This window comes from Halyomorpha halys, unplaced genomic scaffold (assembly GCF_000696795.3).
Source record: "Halyomorpha halys isolate HHAL.00 unplaced genomic scaffold, Hhal_1.1 Scaffold1010.1, whole genome shotgun sequence".
NCBI classification, from domain to species: Eukaryota; Metazoa; Arthropoda; class Insecta; order Hemiptera; family Pentatomidae; genus Halyomorpha; species Halyomorpha halys.
In genome coordinates, this window is record NW_027110159.1 from 400,261 (window position 1) to 416,141 (window position 15,881).

Here is a 15,881-nt window from a genome sequence, read left to right on the forward strand (position 1 = left end):
TCTAGATTGCATTCTCAAATTATTTTCCCAGAATATTCACCTATCCCAGGGGAAATACGCAATTCAATCCTTTGATGCTCACGCTGAATTCTATTAGGGGCGAATACTTGTGCTTAATTTTTAATTTACAAATCTCAAAAATTTAATTTAATTTAACAAAAGTTTTTCTCTTTACACTATTGTTTACGAATTGTACATACTCCATGTGAAATCTCATACTGAATATATGTAAAGTGGAGTTGACATTGCAGATGTTATATTAAGAATATTAAAAAAGATAAAAAATAAATAAAATGTTCTTACAACAAGAAAAAACAAATAACCAACTATTTGTACTATATAAAGATATAATTCTCAACTATAAACAAGGAAAAAATAAATAAAAGTCAATATGTGTGTCCATAACTAAAAATGTAAATGTAAAAAGTAAAACTTGATGTATGTATTTAAACTTAAACCTTAGTAAATATGTTTAATATTTATAAATAGCACCCCTGCTAGGGTGCTATACTCCGAATTTACAAATTGATAGAAGTTGAAGAATTTCAGTATTAAATTATGTGAGTACATCCATTTGCACACAAGAAAATCATCCATTTTATAGTAAATAGATAGAAAATATAAAAAAATTTCTTTTTTACATAAGTTTTTTTATAGTTAACAGTTCGTTTTAAATAAAGATACAAACTTTTTTAATCTGTGCCGTTCAGAATTTGTAGTTTCCAACAACTTCAATTGTAGTTTTCTTAAAAAGCCTTCTATATTTGCTAAACTGCCATAAAATGAAATTTATCTTCTAGTGTATCCTTATTACGTAACGAGCAATTTCCAGTTCATCCTTCCACGGTTGGTGATTTTCAATCTGAATCGGGTGATTCAGAACCACGCCTCTTGCTTTAAAAATTATCCGAATTAAGTAGAGATTATACCTTTTATCCTGAAAATTACACATTTTATTCTACCTAAATGAAATATTTTTTTTTTGACAAATTTAAAAAAAAAAAAGCTTTGTGAACGTCTATAATGATTTTGATGTTCAGAAAGTTGAACAAATTTGTGGCACCTTTGATTAAGAAAAAAAAAGGATTGGGTGAATCTAGTCTGGAGAATATCGCCCCGTACGGCACCGAATAGTGGACAGGCATCGAAGTGACGCTGAGATGGTTTCCAACCATAAGCTATTTGGTTAGTTTAGACCCTGGTGGTTGACTGGAATATATATTTATATAAAATCATACTATTAGTGATTGGTTAGATTAATTAATAAAAGGCAAAAAAACGAGCATATAATTTACACTCTATTACAAGAGTCTCCGAATTGAAATATGGTATCGGTTGGGATGCAAGCAACATATGTTTTATCAATCAAATATAGAATTCACATATACATAAAACAAGAATTGAAAATATGCATAAAAGAAAAATGGAAGAAAGATCGCCCTTGATTGAGCCGAATATCAACGGTTATGGGCCAGCACAACCTGGTTGCCGGTGGCCATAGGACCACATGCTGCTGTTTATATGATAAGGGCATTATCAAATTATGATGAATATCATGATATAATTCAGGTTTAAAATAATATATCTATTAATTAATGTTTCACCCCTCTCTCATTAATATGTCGACGAATCTCTTCTATATTCCTGCAAAACCCTTAGTAAACCCTCTTAATCAAAGGATTTCGAAATCCGGATTTAATCAGACCGCAGATACTATAGTATTATATACTATATTACAGTACTTACATATACGGGTGCTCATGCACTATCCGGTCCTATCCGCCTCGCACTAGGCCACCGCACAAACTGAAGGGCCTAACTATTGTCCTCGTCCTACCTGCCTCGTACCCCTGAGGCCCTTCTTGGAAGGGTCTCGGCAACTTTCGCAAGTTTCCATTTGCAAACAAATGAAGCGTTCTTGTCTTACTTCTAAGATGGCTATGTTTTGGCTAGGTCTGAATATTCATTTAGCATATGCTATGATCACTTCCTAACACGAAACCTTTGATACCTACCAAAATTATTAAAGTGTTGAAATTTGCCACTTATTAACATGATTAAAAAGACTGAAGACTTCACTTAGGCTCGAATTATCAATCAACTGAAGTATAGCATTGTATTTTTGTGTGTGGTATAATTAAAATTGAATCAAAATTACGTTATTTGTTGAGTAGAAGTCTCAGCCCAAGTTGGAAAAAAAGGCTGACCAACGACCATTTCTCAAATTCAAAATTGTCTTTTTAACATACTTTATATCAAAGAAAATTAAAGAAAACGAACAATATCAATATTTATTCTTGTAAGGAATAGTCTAATTAAAAGTCAAAATAAAGTTTAAAGTTATGCTTAAAGATTTAAGGTTTTTTTTTTATCCCTCTAAAAATAGAAAAGAACATTTAATTAATAATTAATTGGAGAAGATAGTCGGGGGGATGTGGTCAGCAAAAAAAAAACACAAATAAACAAAAAATATTTATTTATGCCGACCATTCGACCTGCTTTTCAGGTCTTCATCATGAGTTTGGCTAAGCCTTGATGAAGACCTGAAACTCCTCAGGTCGAAACGTCGGCATGAATAAATATTTTTTGTTTATTTATGTTTTTCTTTGCTGACCGCACTCATCTTCTCCTATCAGTAATCTACGGTCAACATCTACACCTCATTAAATTAATAGGTTGCATTACGTATGGTTGCATTATTCAGATTGGATATTACCGTTTTCTACCAATGATACTTGAAGCTATACGTTGAAATACTTATCTGATGTTTTGTTATGTCCGTTCCATATGAATTCTACTAGAAATTTTTGGAGGCGAGGGGCCTCCTCGTATTGATTAAACAGAAGAGAAAAAATAATACAACTAATAGTTACAGGGGAAAGATTATAGTAAATAATAAAAAATAGTCAGAAATCGAAAAAATAGTAGGGGAGGAGGGTGCAAGGGAAGAAAGGAATTATAGGGTGATGTTTGTAGGGTTTTTGGAGCCTTTCCTGCCTTGCCACTTTGTAGGTAGGAGATTTAAAGTCTGTTCCAAGAACTACTAATAACCACCAAATATGGAGTACAGAGTTTTGCCTCCCAAAACAGTGGTTCTAGGAACAGACTTTTAGAACTTCTGAATTTAGAATAAACACATGAAATAAGTAAACAGTAATGATAATGATATAATAAGGTTACGATATGATATAATAATAAAAATAATACATTTCCACCATCAAAATCTCAGTTACAAGAGTTGATAAGAAATTAAATTTTCCCCCAATTTCAGATCTATGATTTACAGTACTTTAAAATAAAAATATATATTTTATTAATTATTTTGTACTGATACTCGTAAAAATAATATAGAATACTTATTATGAGGTTAATGTGAATCATTTAAGTCGTTAGGATGTACACACTCGTCCCTGCAATACAAAACATGCTAAGAAGCTAAGTGGAAACACTATTTTAACTAACAAGTCAACTTTGGTTATTCTAAGGGGCACAGAGATTCGCAGAGAATTTATGAAAATAATAATTGGGCCACAGGTAGAGAAAATAGAAGTTGGGTCAGATGAAGAAACTTCATCTTAAAGATGTCAGGACAGTGGGTTACCTGAGTCCCATTTAGAATTGGCTGGATATCAGCAAGGACCAATTCGCGACATTATTCCCCTCCCCCCCTTCTTCCTACTTTAACTCAAAAACCTATCCCAGATCTGTGCCATCCTCCAACCTAATGATTAGGGTTTTAGACAAACATGCCACCTAAAGTTAGCTAACTGTCCCACTTCTTCGGTAATATACTGCCTTCATGGTAATCAGACCGTTAAATGAATTCGTTTACATGGTTACCAAAAACGTCGTGTCACGTACGTGTTTCTTATACGGTTAACTCTCTCTAAACATACTTGGTATTGGGGATATTAGAAAATAAATAAACAAAACTATAACAATATTATTGTTTATGTATGTTTAATATGATCTTCTCATTGTCGAAAGGCAAGGTTAGAAAAAATTAAGTAAATATCCTTCTATGCATTATACCGATAATACTTACCTAAGTATAAGGTATGTATTATTAACCTATTCGGTTATACATCCCTACAAACACAATAACATAAATGGCTTTAAAGTAAAGAGAAACTTCAGTTTCTTTGTGGACAATGGAACGTATGAAACGCAATGGGGCTTAGCCGATGACCTTGAAGTTATAACTGCTGTCCTTGGTTAATTCACGCCCTTTTCAATTACATCTCAATATGTAGTAAGTTTTAACTGCCGTACTTTAAATTGCCGAATTACAAGTACCAAAAAAAGTTTTACAATTATCGCAAGTAATGCAACAAATATATGTATAAAAACGAGGTAAAAAAAGACAAAAATGCAAGGAAAATCATTCATTTAAGTAACTGATGTTTAATATTATAAATTTGATATAATAAGCAATTGATATATTATATGGTCCATAATGACAAGTATTTGGTTTAGAGCTTCAACAACTAATGTACAAACATCAGGTCATAAAAAAAAAAATTATTTTTAAAACAAAATGTAGGAAAAAAAACAGTTAAGACTTCTGTGGAGATTATTTGTTTAAAGTGAAAGTTTAATTTGTGACAGACAACTTTACAGTATACAAAACTAGAAATCTCTAAAAATGGACGTTGATTCTTGTTACTCCAACCTACATAAATATATTTGTTATATCAGTTACATTAAGAAAAATAAATTTTATCTTTATTTACAAAAATAATCATAAGAATTTTTTTTTTATTCAAAAATAATTTTAGAAATATGCATGGCTACAATTCTTATTGACGAAACTTGCTGATATAAAATGCTTTGCTTAATTTCAAAATAAAATGGGAGAAATTATAATAGGTTTTTGGCTAGTGAGCTGTTTTTTTTGTTTAGCCCAAATACTTTCCTATAAGTTAAAATATCACTATTTTGTTTAAATAAATAATTCAAATTTTATCCATTTTTGTCTCAACACATTTTATTTTTCTTAAAAGTCCGACGTTTTGGCCAATCCGGCCATCCCCAGGGACATCTTAATACAATTTCGGAAATAAAAATATGTAAACACTCAACTTCATGCAGACTAATTCTACCCAGGTCACAACAACAATTTCTAATTAGTCAACTTTTACATTAAAACTAAAATTAAAATTCATTTATCATAGTCACTTGTTAAAACTTAATCACAACCTTGCTTTTTTGGTTTAGTTAAATAAAGGATTTTTTTGGGATTTTTATTTTTTTTTATTTTACGTATTCCTTAGATTTTACCGTCACTTTGTTACAACTGCTTTGAAGCAGGTAGGAACCCCACTAGAGGAAGTTACTCTGGTCTAGGTTACTGCCTTTGAAATACGTCAGATTCAAAGTGAAACCTTTTTTTTTTTACGTGACATTGTCAAAGCAAAACAGTGATTAATGTATTTACCATAATTAAAAAAACAAAAACCGTTTGTACCAATTATAAACTTTCAAGGAAAAAATTAAATCCCCTGTTTTACTTCTTCAATACTTTAATGTATGGGACGTTTAGAGTTCAACGCATATACAGTATACTAAACGCATTGCTACATTTTTCAGTTACTAAAAAATCGCCACATTCTTAGTACTAAATGTGTTTATGGAAAACTTGTTTTTAATTTTGAATAATGCACATTCAATTAATCATAAAGACTGTCGCAGCATTCTGGGGTCAGTATATTGGTAGCCAGAGTAATTTGGTTAACTTTCAAAATTTTAGAATTGATCGCAAGTACCGAGTAAAAAATACGTCATATAAATTAGAACAAATATTGTTTTTATTGCGCTTTAAAGACCATTGTCAGTTTCGCACGCGCGCTCGAAATAAAGATGCGATGTAAACAAAGAGGCCACCTGATATTTACAGTTAGAAGAAAAACATTCCCCTTGGGCCCGCAAGGCCGACACCCCCACTTCTGCCAACCCATTACAACAAAGAAGACTGTCGCCTCTTCTTTTGTTTTTTCCTTCTCGTCTTCATCTCATTTGCTTTCTTAACATGTTATTGCCTAACCTGCACGAAGTCCACTGAAGAATCCGTTATGCTTTTTAAGCTTCTTTCTCCCTTTATAGCTTCCGAAGCGGAGCCAACTTTTGAATAATTCGGTTATAGTGCTAACAAGGAAACATCGAGAAATAATGTATAAACAAATATATCTGGGATAAGGGTTTTACATACAGTATTTTTTAAAATTTTAAATAAAAGTTAACTGTCTACACTGCGGTCAAGAAAAACAAAAACATTTATCAAACATTTGTCCTTTGAATCAAGCCCTGATGATGTACAGTATAGTGAGACGAAACGTTGACTATCAATAAACAGTTATTTAGTATACATGGTAAAATTAAATATAAATATCTGGATTTTCTTTTTAGGAAGTCTAGTGAGTCAATTCATAAAAAAAAAAAATTTGAGGTTAATAACTTCCAGTTGAATGAAATTTGTATTAAATTATCATAACATGGTACGTTTCGGGACCCCTGTCCCATATTCAGTAATGGCTGTGCTAAGGAGAAGTGAAGATGCACAAATAAGTTATAGTAGAAAAGAGAGAACAGTGTAAAGTGTGACATGATTTCCTTCATGAAATTATGAGGTGAATATAATTGTGTGAATTAAAATAAATAAGGATGAAGATTGTTGTTATGATAGTTTTTTTATTGTTGTTGGTTTAAAGTACATGAATATGAGACAGTGGTCCCGAAATGTTGTACCATATTATGATAATTTAATACAAATTTCATTCAACTGGAAGTTATTAACCTCAATTTTTTTTATGAATTAAATATAAATAGATGAAGAAGTCAGTTACTGAACATTTAACATTAAAGTTATAAGAATCTTGACGAACTAATGGACTGACCAAAAATTTAAAACGATTGCTCACTCTGTTTTTCCTCAATTGAAAGATACAAGACAAACTACGAACTTTGTGTGAATGAGAAAGAGAATATAAAAAAAAAATATAGTCATAAACTGAAATGACTCTTTGATATTTAAGATAGGACACGAGAAATATAAATAGTCTTGTTCATAATGATTTAGAATTGATTCTGAAACAAATATAACGTCATTGAATAAGAAAATTATTAATTTTAATTTATAACATGTTTATCACTTTTTTTTAATTTTTAATAATTGATTAATTTAATTATCTTTGTTAGCAATAATAAAAAATGAATACATATAATATATGAAAGAATTTGTTAATTTGTTAAAGGAGAAAATAAATGGTTTCACGTTTACATTGTTACTGAATCATGCTGTGTCACCCACCACTTCATTATTACGATAGTTTTGACTTTAGGACTATTTCATAACAACCATGGAAACACGACTACATGATAGTTGTTTTTTACTTTACCAATAATTAAATAAATATCGTCGAATTTGAAACTTTTTAAAAAAAAAAGAAAATTATTTCAATTCAAAGGAAAGTGATTAGTGAATGTTGCGTAGATTTTTTTTAGTAGCCCATATGTTGTTATGTTCAGTTTTATTTTTCATACAAGATAAATTTTAATGTATCTTCTAAGGTGCATTCATAGTTTTTGGTAAACAAAATATAATTTATTAACAGAATTATAACATGTATTTTTTTCTTCTATTAAATGGTCAAGTAGTGTTTATTTTTTATTCTTTACAGTAATTTTAAATATTTTCTTCTCGCTATTCAATACTAGTTAACAAAAAAATAATTCTTCTATTTATTACTGTTGCTTTCTTAAACATTAAAATATGACAAATAATTCTCCGTTAAAAGCCATTTAGAGAAGCCGGAGTAAAGTAAAAGCGCTAAAAGCCGAGGAGATTTGCCTCGGATTCAGTTACAAGCTCGGAACAGTTACACAATAGCCAGCCGTTCCAAGTTACATAGCCTTCCCAGCTTAACGAGTCAGGAATTATCACGAATTTGCATCAAAAGCATCCTTCTTTTATCATCTAATACTGAAATATGACACCTCAAGGACATTTAAAACTTTTTAAATGGCCCTCTCTTAAATGTTAAATCTACAAACGGGGTCAAACATATGCGGGATGCTGTTAAAGACCAATTTAGAAGCAAATACTAAGTTTGGCAACGCTTAAAAGTCTCTTAGATCAAATATCCAACGTATATACTAATAGTTTAATAAACCATTAAAAAATCTATAAAATAAAATAAAAACTTAACGAAATATAAAGAAATCAATTCAGAAGTAATATTAAGAAATCATATAAGTCAGGCTGTATTAACAAGCTTGTATGTGAAATATCATTTCCCCTGACATATCTACCTTTCACTATTTTGAAACAATTAATTAATGTATTTCGTAGAAATGAATTATTATACGCATCTCCTGATTAATAGTAGGTTGATTGGGTAACTATTACATTATGTTTATCATTTTTTTATCTTATGTTTACAGCTCCATAATATTTGAATCCCGTTTGTTATTCTTGTATTTCTTAGGTCAAGAGTATGACACAATATTGATACCAAAAAAATCTTAAATTGAGATTACCTATCCTACTTAAAACCACATTCTTCATACTTTCTATTCCGAAAAGTATTAGTCAAGGCTGGGGTACTTCAAGGGTCAATATCTTAGGCACTTTTGTACAACATATACGATATTTCAAATGAATTTAGAACTAAACTGGCTTCTTACACCAAAGACATAATTCTTACTAAATACTCTGTACTAGATAGAATAATTCAAACCAGACTTCACTGGTACTTTAGCATTTGTCATTATAAATAAAGCTTATCCATCGTCCAAAATAAAACACATACAAAATGCAAAATTACATTAAAACAAAATATAGCATATTTTATAGAGTTCATATAACATGTTTTAATAAATCGACACATGAAAATATGTTCCTTTAGTCTGTTCTAAGGCTAAAAAAAGTTGGATAAGGGATCTCCTGTAAAATAAGGCAACAGGCCGTGGATGTCAAAGCATGTTGCCTACAAAATTATCATTCTCATGTCAAGAGTCACACCGGTTCGAATCCGGCCTGAGTGGGTGGATCGACTTTAATCTCATGGCGGACCCTTGAAATAAATCTCGTCTTTTCCACTCTGACTGGAATAGGATATTTACCTGTAGGATAATCCAGCTTTCCATTTCTAAGTAGGAAAACGTAAGGACTTTAAAACGAAAATTATAATCCTTGTAAAAAAAAAAAAAACTTAATATGTTGAAATCACCGCCGTCGTTAATTGCTGTGGCTAAATTTTCGTAGGCAGGAACTTTACCGGTTATCTCGCATGATCTCCATGCCTAATCGGCGGATATGTTGCGTAAGGTTACTTAACAGCCGCGGCCTTTTCGGCCAAAGAGAGGTCCAGTTTTCGAATCTGACTACAAAAAAAGTGTACCTTAACAAACTTTCGAAAGGAGTTTCCACACCAACGCGAGCCCTTATTAACGGACAATGACTTGAGATATCGGTTTTCAAATTAAGGAGGCGATGGCAAAAAATAACTATATTTCAATGTATTATATCGATCATTATCGTACGTTCGTTGCTACTAAAATTGGGAATGCTCTTATTAACTACATCAGCAATGAGATGTGCTTTCTCTTGGAAGTTAACTAATATCGTAAACAAATCCTTGAATTGAAAATTTATATCATTATTTTTATTTATTTAAGGTTTAAAGTCCTTACGTTTAAACCTTAACAACATAAAATTTTATCCTTAACAATTTATTTAAGATTTCGGAAGGAATTATTTTAATGCCAGCCATGTTCTTTTAAACTAAGGCAATTAGAGTGAAAGTAGGACTTCTACTTCGAAAAGGTTAATGCAAAGAATATTCTTCCACACCGAGAGTTTGATTAAGCATTCTTGACTTTCATTTTTTCCCGGAATCGTCGACTTGTTAAAGTAAAAGCGGAACTCTAAAGTATGGCTTTTATTACATTTTTTGTGTTCTTGAGATGTTCATAAAAGTTTCGAATCATTTGAGCATACTTTAGAAGTGTTTTTAAGTTTATACTAATAAAACGCCAAATTAATGTTTATAACTAAACAAATAAACATAACTTTAATAATGAATGAAAACATATGATTGACCATACCAGGCCCCCCGTGTGGCTCTCCGCTTTCTCCGGACGTAGCTGACAGGATGATGTTACGCTCTTATGTAACAATCGATGACCGTACCGTTTCCTGTTTAGTGGAATTTCGCTTGCCTCAATATCCCTTCGATATTGCTTTTGGCAAAATAATATTATGATTAGAAAAAAAAAAACGCGTAAATTTTGTTTCTGGAAGAGGTGATCTATCAAGAAGTATCAATGTAACATTGAAAACTTCAAATTGTCCACGGATTCTGAGTTCTTTACCGTACCCTATTTCTGCTCTACCGTACCCCTTACGATCATTAAACGAGTTCAGAAATTCCAAACCTCATTAATGCTAATCAACAGTTTTAGAAAACTGTTCCATATACGCACCCATATTTTGCATTATTGATGGAAAAGTTCAGAAGAAAAACTTTCGGAAAACAAAATATTTTAGTCCAAATTATCAAGACTGAAAACGACGAACCCATAACACAACGTTCTTAACTAGACGTTACATACGTTATAAAATGGATTCCTAATCCTTCAATGGTTTAGAGAGGAAAAAATAGCAGCCGCGATCTTGGCTAGAATCCTCTTCTTGAATACTCATTGGTCAAGAAACAGCACTTTCTATTCCAAATACTCAACCCAAGCTACTTTAGGGATTATGGTTATGGCATAAGTAATAACATAGGATGTCCAGAGAGGATAAGTGTTATTTAAATCTTGAATATTTACATACATGTTAAAAACCGAAGATTTCCAATTAATTTATTTGTTAAGTATTTGCGCATTATAGAAAATCATTAACCAAAAATAATATTATCTAAATGGCGTGGAGAGAGATATAAATTTTCTTCGAATAGCTATGGGACGCGGGGGCACTGGCAGGAGGGCGGGCTTAACAACACTGGTCGGTTTGTGGAATTTCGTTAGCAATGACAGCCATTGTTACATATAATATCCATTGTTATTGTAATGTTCAGACACTTGAATATAGTATATAGAATAAATATAAATGAATACTTTTTGGTAGCATTCAGACAATATTATTTTTGATAAAAGATTTTCTATAATACGCAAATTGTTAAAAAATAAATTATTTTTCTTTGGAATCTTGGGTTTTAACATGTATGTAAACATTTAAGTTATGGCCTTTCTGGGCACCTTGTATATTACTACTCAATTAAAGTATCATTCAAAGCACTCTGCCTTCTCAAATAAAAAAGAGATGGTAAAAATAAGTTTAATCTTTTATTCACAATAAATTGAATAGATTATTGATCATTTCCAAGTTACTTTGGATGTTTAATGTGTTAAAAATCGATTTGAAGCACAATATCAGCATCCCTGGGGCAACGGAGGTTCGACCTTGCGAGGATAATTAACAATGTTTATTTTAGCCAGCCTTGAAAAGGTTGATAAATAAAAACATTTACAGGATATTCAACAAAGCTTTATAATTCGTAAATTATACTTAGTTTTTATTGTTTCTGATGTTTTTCTTGGTCGCAAACTGACCAAACTATTGCAACTTTATTTGTCTCTTCTTCCTTAGATAGCCTTTCAGCAACACATAATCCGAATTCTTGATGACCTGAGACACCCGCGAAAAGGTACAGACGTCGCTAGGAAGAGGAAGCGGTCTTGTCTCATGGTTCAAGGACGTCCCCACCATTTCTCCCATATCGGGAATCTTGTTCACATTAGAACCATATCCGCCTTCTCCAATTGGGGCCCATGCAATCGTAAATATATCGTTCAGGAAAGGAATTCATCGCGGTGTATTATTTTCAGTAAGGTCTTTCTTTATATAGTATCAACAATTTAATAAAAAAATCCACAACAAATGCATATAAAATTATTTGAAGACTCTAAAATAATGCTTTTATTATCACAAATGCCAGGAAATAACTAGCCAATAAACGTTAGATCAATTCAGACATTATAAGAACAGAAAACGATAAGAAATGCCCAGAGACTAGAGCTAGCACAACTCAAATCCACAGTCTGAAAAAAAACAAACTTAAAAATTAAACACATCAAGATGTGACAACATAAACTTCGATTATAATTGAGTAACGTAGATGAACCACTATTAGGCAGCTCTAGTAGGTGTATGCTTTCTCCATGGTATCTTAGGGGATTAATAACCTTATTCTAATGGCAGCACTCTGGTTAGATTAGGTTACCTTTATGATAACCCCCACTTCCCATGTTTCAGAAATTACCAGATTGGTGGTAAAAAAAAAGTTATCACTTTCTTTATTAATATTTTATTTAATTATGTTATTTCACATATTGATTAAAGCTAAGGGTTGTGTTAGTATAATTTTCTAAATTAACGGATTTAAAAAGTTATGGAAATATTTAAGATCATTGTATGATATTTATTTTTAGTTTTGAATGGATCTAAGTTAATCTTGTGCTATATTTGTTAAAAATTCTGAGGCATTTGTTACATTTTTTTTACATTTATGATAGTTCTTAGCACTGCTTTATTGAATATCTATTTATTTCAGGAGGATAATTCTTGTTTTTATTTTTTCTTAAAATAAGGAAATATTTTGTACATTACTTCTGTATTAGAACGAATTGAAATAAAGGAGTAAATAAATTTTGTATTCCCCCTCCAAGTAATTATGACAGCCATCAAACTGAAGATGCTTTCTGTCAATTCAGTATTTTGTTTTAATAAATAATGTTTTTATTTTTAAATAGTGGTTTGGCGCTTGTAATGTTTCCTGTTAACAACAAAACAGGAATTTTTAATATACGCCAATAATAGTTTAACATTTTAAAAATGTGCTACATCTCTTAGTCTGGTAAAACCAACAATAGCATTTTAAAACTTGAAAGCTTCTAGAGACAGCTATATATAACTATCTAGAATAAGGGATTAATTTTTATTTGTTTAAATAATATAAAACTTCTTTTGGAACTAAAAGTATAACAGCTTTGGAGACGATATACTATCACTTATGTAAATAAAATATTTCAATGCTGATATATTTATACTAATTACTTATGCCATGATACAAAAAAATTCATTACAGTATAATTTTAAACATCTTTACAATTTTAGTAGATATGTTTCTTAAAATAGAAAAACTGAAGTTGGAAGAAGTAACCAGTAAATTGAAAAATTAACTTACATGACTGGATGGAAAAATCGTACTTCTTTCAGCCAACATTTCCTGAAAATTTGTAATTACTTAAATTAATTTCATTGAGGTGAAACTAACAGTGCAAATTAATTTTATATAAAAACTCTGTATACATGCAATATTCTCTTAAGCCAAAATTAAATTTATATTAAGGGGCAATACGATATCAATATACTTAATTATTCAATCCTCACAATTATATTTAATTTTCATATGATTGAAGTGGATTAGAAACAATCAAAACATATTTTGGAAAATTGCATATAATAAGAAATATAAATCAAAATTGTGACCTAATTACCCGGAGACGAAGTGGGAACTACAAGCGAGCTATTCTTGTTAGTTCCACTCCACATTTTCAGTAGTAGGATGGCGGGCGGTGTGACAAAAGTGATACTTCGCTGTGAGGAGGCTCAAGAAACTTTCACACTTGGTATAACATATTTCATTCACGGTTATTATTAATTAATTTCTGTAAGAATATTATAGAGGCAAATTCTGGAAATATGCAATAGGTTAATAATGATACAACATAAAAAATAAATGTAAATTTGCCATTTAATTAATGTAATTAAATTACGTTTTAAAACAGAAGTTCTTAGACAGTTAATGACTAATTTAGCAATAATTATATATGTTTTACGTATGAATGAACAATGTATGAGTCATAGATCAGGTTTGAAGTCATTGCAGTGCCATCTTTTGGCGAAACGAAAAACTAATTTCAAATAACTGCATTAAAATGGTTTGAAACTTCTGAATTTAATTACAAATCACTCGACACCAAATAATAAATATATGTATATATTAAAATATTTTTGTGGACTTATATTATAAATATTTAGTTCATAAACCTTTCCTGATCAGTTCAATTTCAATCAACTAAGAACTCTTTAAATTTATATCACATGATATGATTTAAGCTTAGGAGCAGAAAATGTCAAGTGACTAGTTTATTTAGTTGCTTCTTATTATTTAATAATATGTATAATAGTTTTATTATTATATATTTAAAAAATGATAAATTGGTTTATACCAACTATTGTTTTAAGTAACTGCATACTACCTATTCATTAATAAATATGAAAATTAATAATATTTTTAAAAATTGATGAATTCATTCATGGGCATATTCATGTAAAATTCTTTTGCAATAACTGCTATGCTGCATTTTGTCCCAATGGTTCAATATCAATGACTATTGTCTTTTCTGAGGAATATGCAGTGAAATTTAACTAATAATGAGGAAAATGAAGTTTATGAAATTTTGAAAATATGATTAGTTATGTCATCTTGTATAAAAAAATGTACTAAAACTATCTACTATTTTATTAACTAAATTTGTAACAGGGATAAATTCAACAATTTTTTAATTTACCTGGTTTGGAAATTTTTTTAATTAAAGCTAATTTAATAAAAATTAAACTTAGTGAGAAGAATGTTTTAATAAACCACTCACAACACTTTTACAGTATTAGCCTTAAAATTTCATCATCTTAATACAGTTAAAATTATTTGTTACAGATTTGTCGGAGTGTCAGTTAATGCAGGTACCAGATGCAGTTTATCACTTGATGCGGCACACAGAGCTCAAAGCATGTAATCTCTCCAGCAACGTTATAACAAAAATACCACCTAAATTTGCTACCAAGTTTTCTCTGATCACAGGTATATTCACAAATATTGGTTATGATGTATGAGCAGATTATGATAAATTTATAGTCTATAAAATCACATTTGCATCAATAGCCATTAATATTTCAAGAGAGTATCAAAACTATGTAAAAAAAAAAGTGTGATTCCAATAAAATACTTCATATATATTTAAGATTTTTAGGTCTTGAAATTTTACAGTTATCATCTAAATACTAGTTAAAGATTAACTAGCTTCTACCAAGTAGTGAAATGATTTTAAAAATATTAAGATGACAAAGATTCAAAATAAAAAAATTAATTTTTTTGCTCAATTTATTCTTCTCTCTTTTCCTTCTCATTTGCCCATTTGTCACTCAGCATGGAAGTGATTTGATCCATAAATCCCAAGTCTTTTAATCCCTGATATAGTCTTTATGTCCTATAGTTCCATGCCTCTTTTTAGTCATATCTTGGAGTTGTAGTTCATCCATGATAACTTATAGTACAAGAGCCGGTAAGAAAAAAAGGCAGTTATCTCACCCCAACTTTTGATTACTTTAATGAAAACTAGGTATAATTACTAGCCAAAATTAATGAGTCTGCCAAGTATAGGTAGGGGGAATAAAAAATGGCGGCTATTTAAAAACCTTAAGAAAACACTAATTTTTCATTCGGAGCTCTATATCTTAAAAACTACCAACTACAATAGAAAATCTAAGAGAACATTATTAAAACAAGAGTAAATTTGCTGAAATATTAGCCCTAAAAGAGCTATTTATGTCCAATACAATAGTTTGTAGGTTTTTAGCCAATATTGCTTTGTAAAAAGCAAAATTTCTTAAAAATCTACTGAAAGATTAGTAGTTAGTTAATTTATTTTGAGAATTCTATATCTCAGGAACTATGTGACGTACAGATGTCTATTAGCACTCAAATTAAAGCTAGTTTAATGGACTATAAAGAAGTTTATGAACTTTACCTTCGTAA

The 15,881-nt window shown here is 30.4% G+C and overlaps 1 protein-coding gene across 2 annotated transcripts in view; it reads left to right on the forward strand.

The window, feature by feature from the left end:
* Positions 1 to 15,881, forward strand: part of Sclp (leucine rich repeat containing protein 20 sclp) — a 60,294-nt gene that overhangs the window by 38,762 nt on the left and 5,651 nt on the right. Inside the window, exons 1-2 of one of the 2 annotated variants that reach the window (XM_014431856.2) lie at positions 13,597 to 13,692; positions 14,784 to 14,927. In XM_014431856.2, coding sequence (XP_014287342.1) covers positions 13,629 to 13,692; positions 14,784 to 14,927 — 208 coding nt within the window. In that variant the 5' untranslated portion in view covers positions 13,597 to 13,628. Of the gene's footprint in view, positions 1 to 13,596; positions 13,693 to 14,783; positions 14,928 to 15,881 lie in introns of those variants that run through there. The other variant, XM_014431855.2, reaches the window with a different exon arrangement.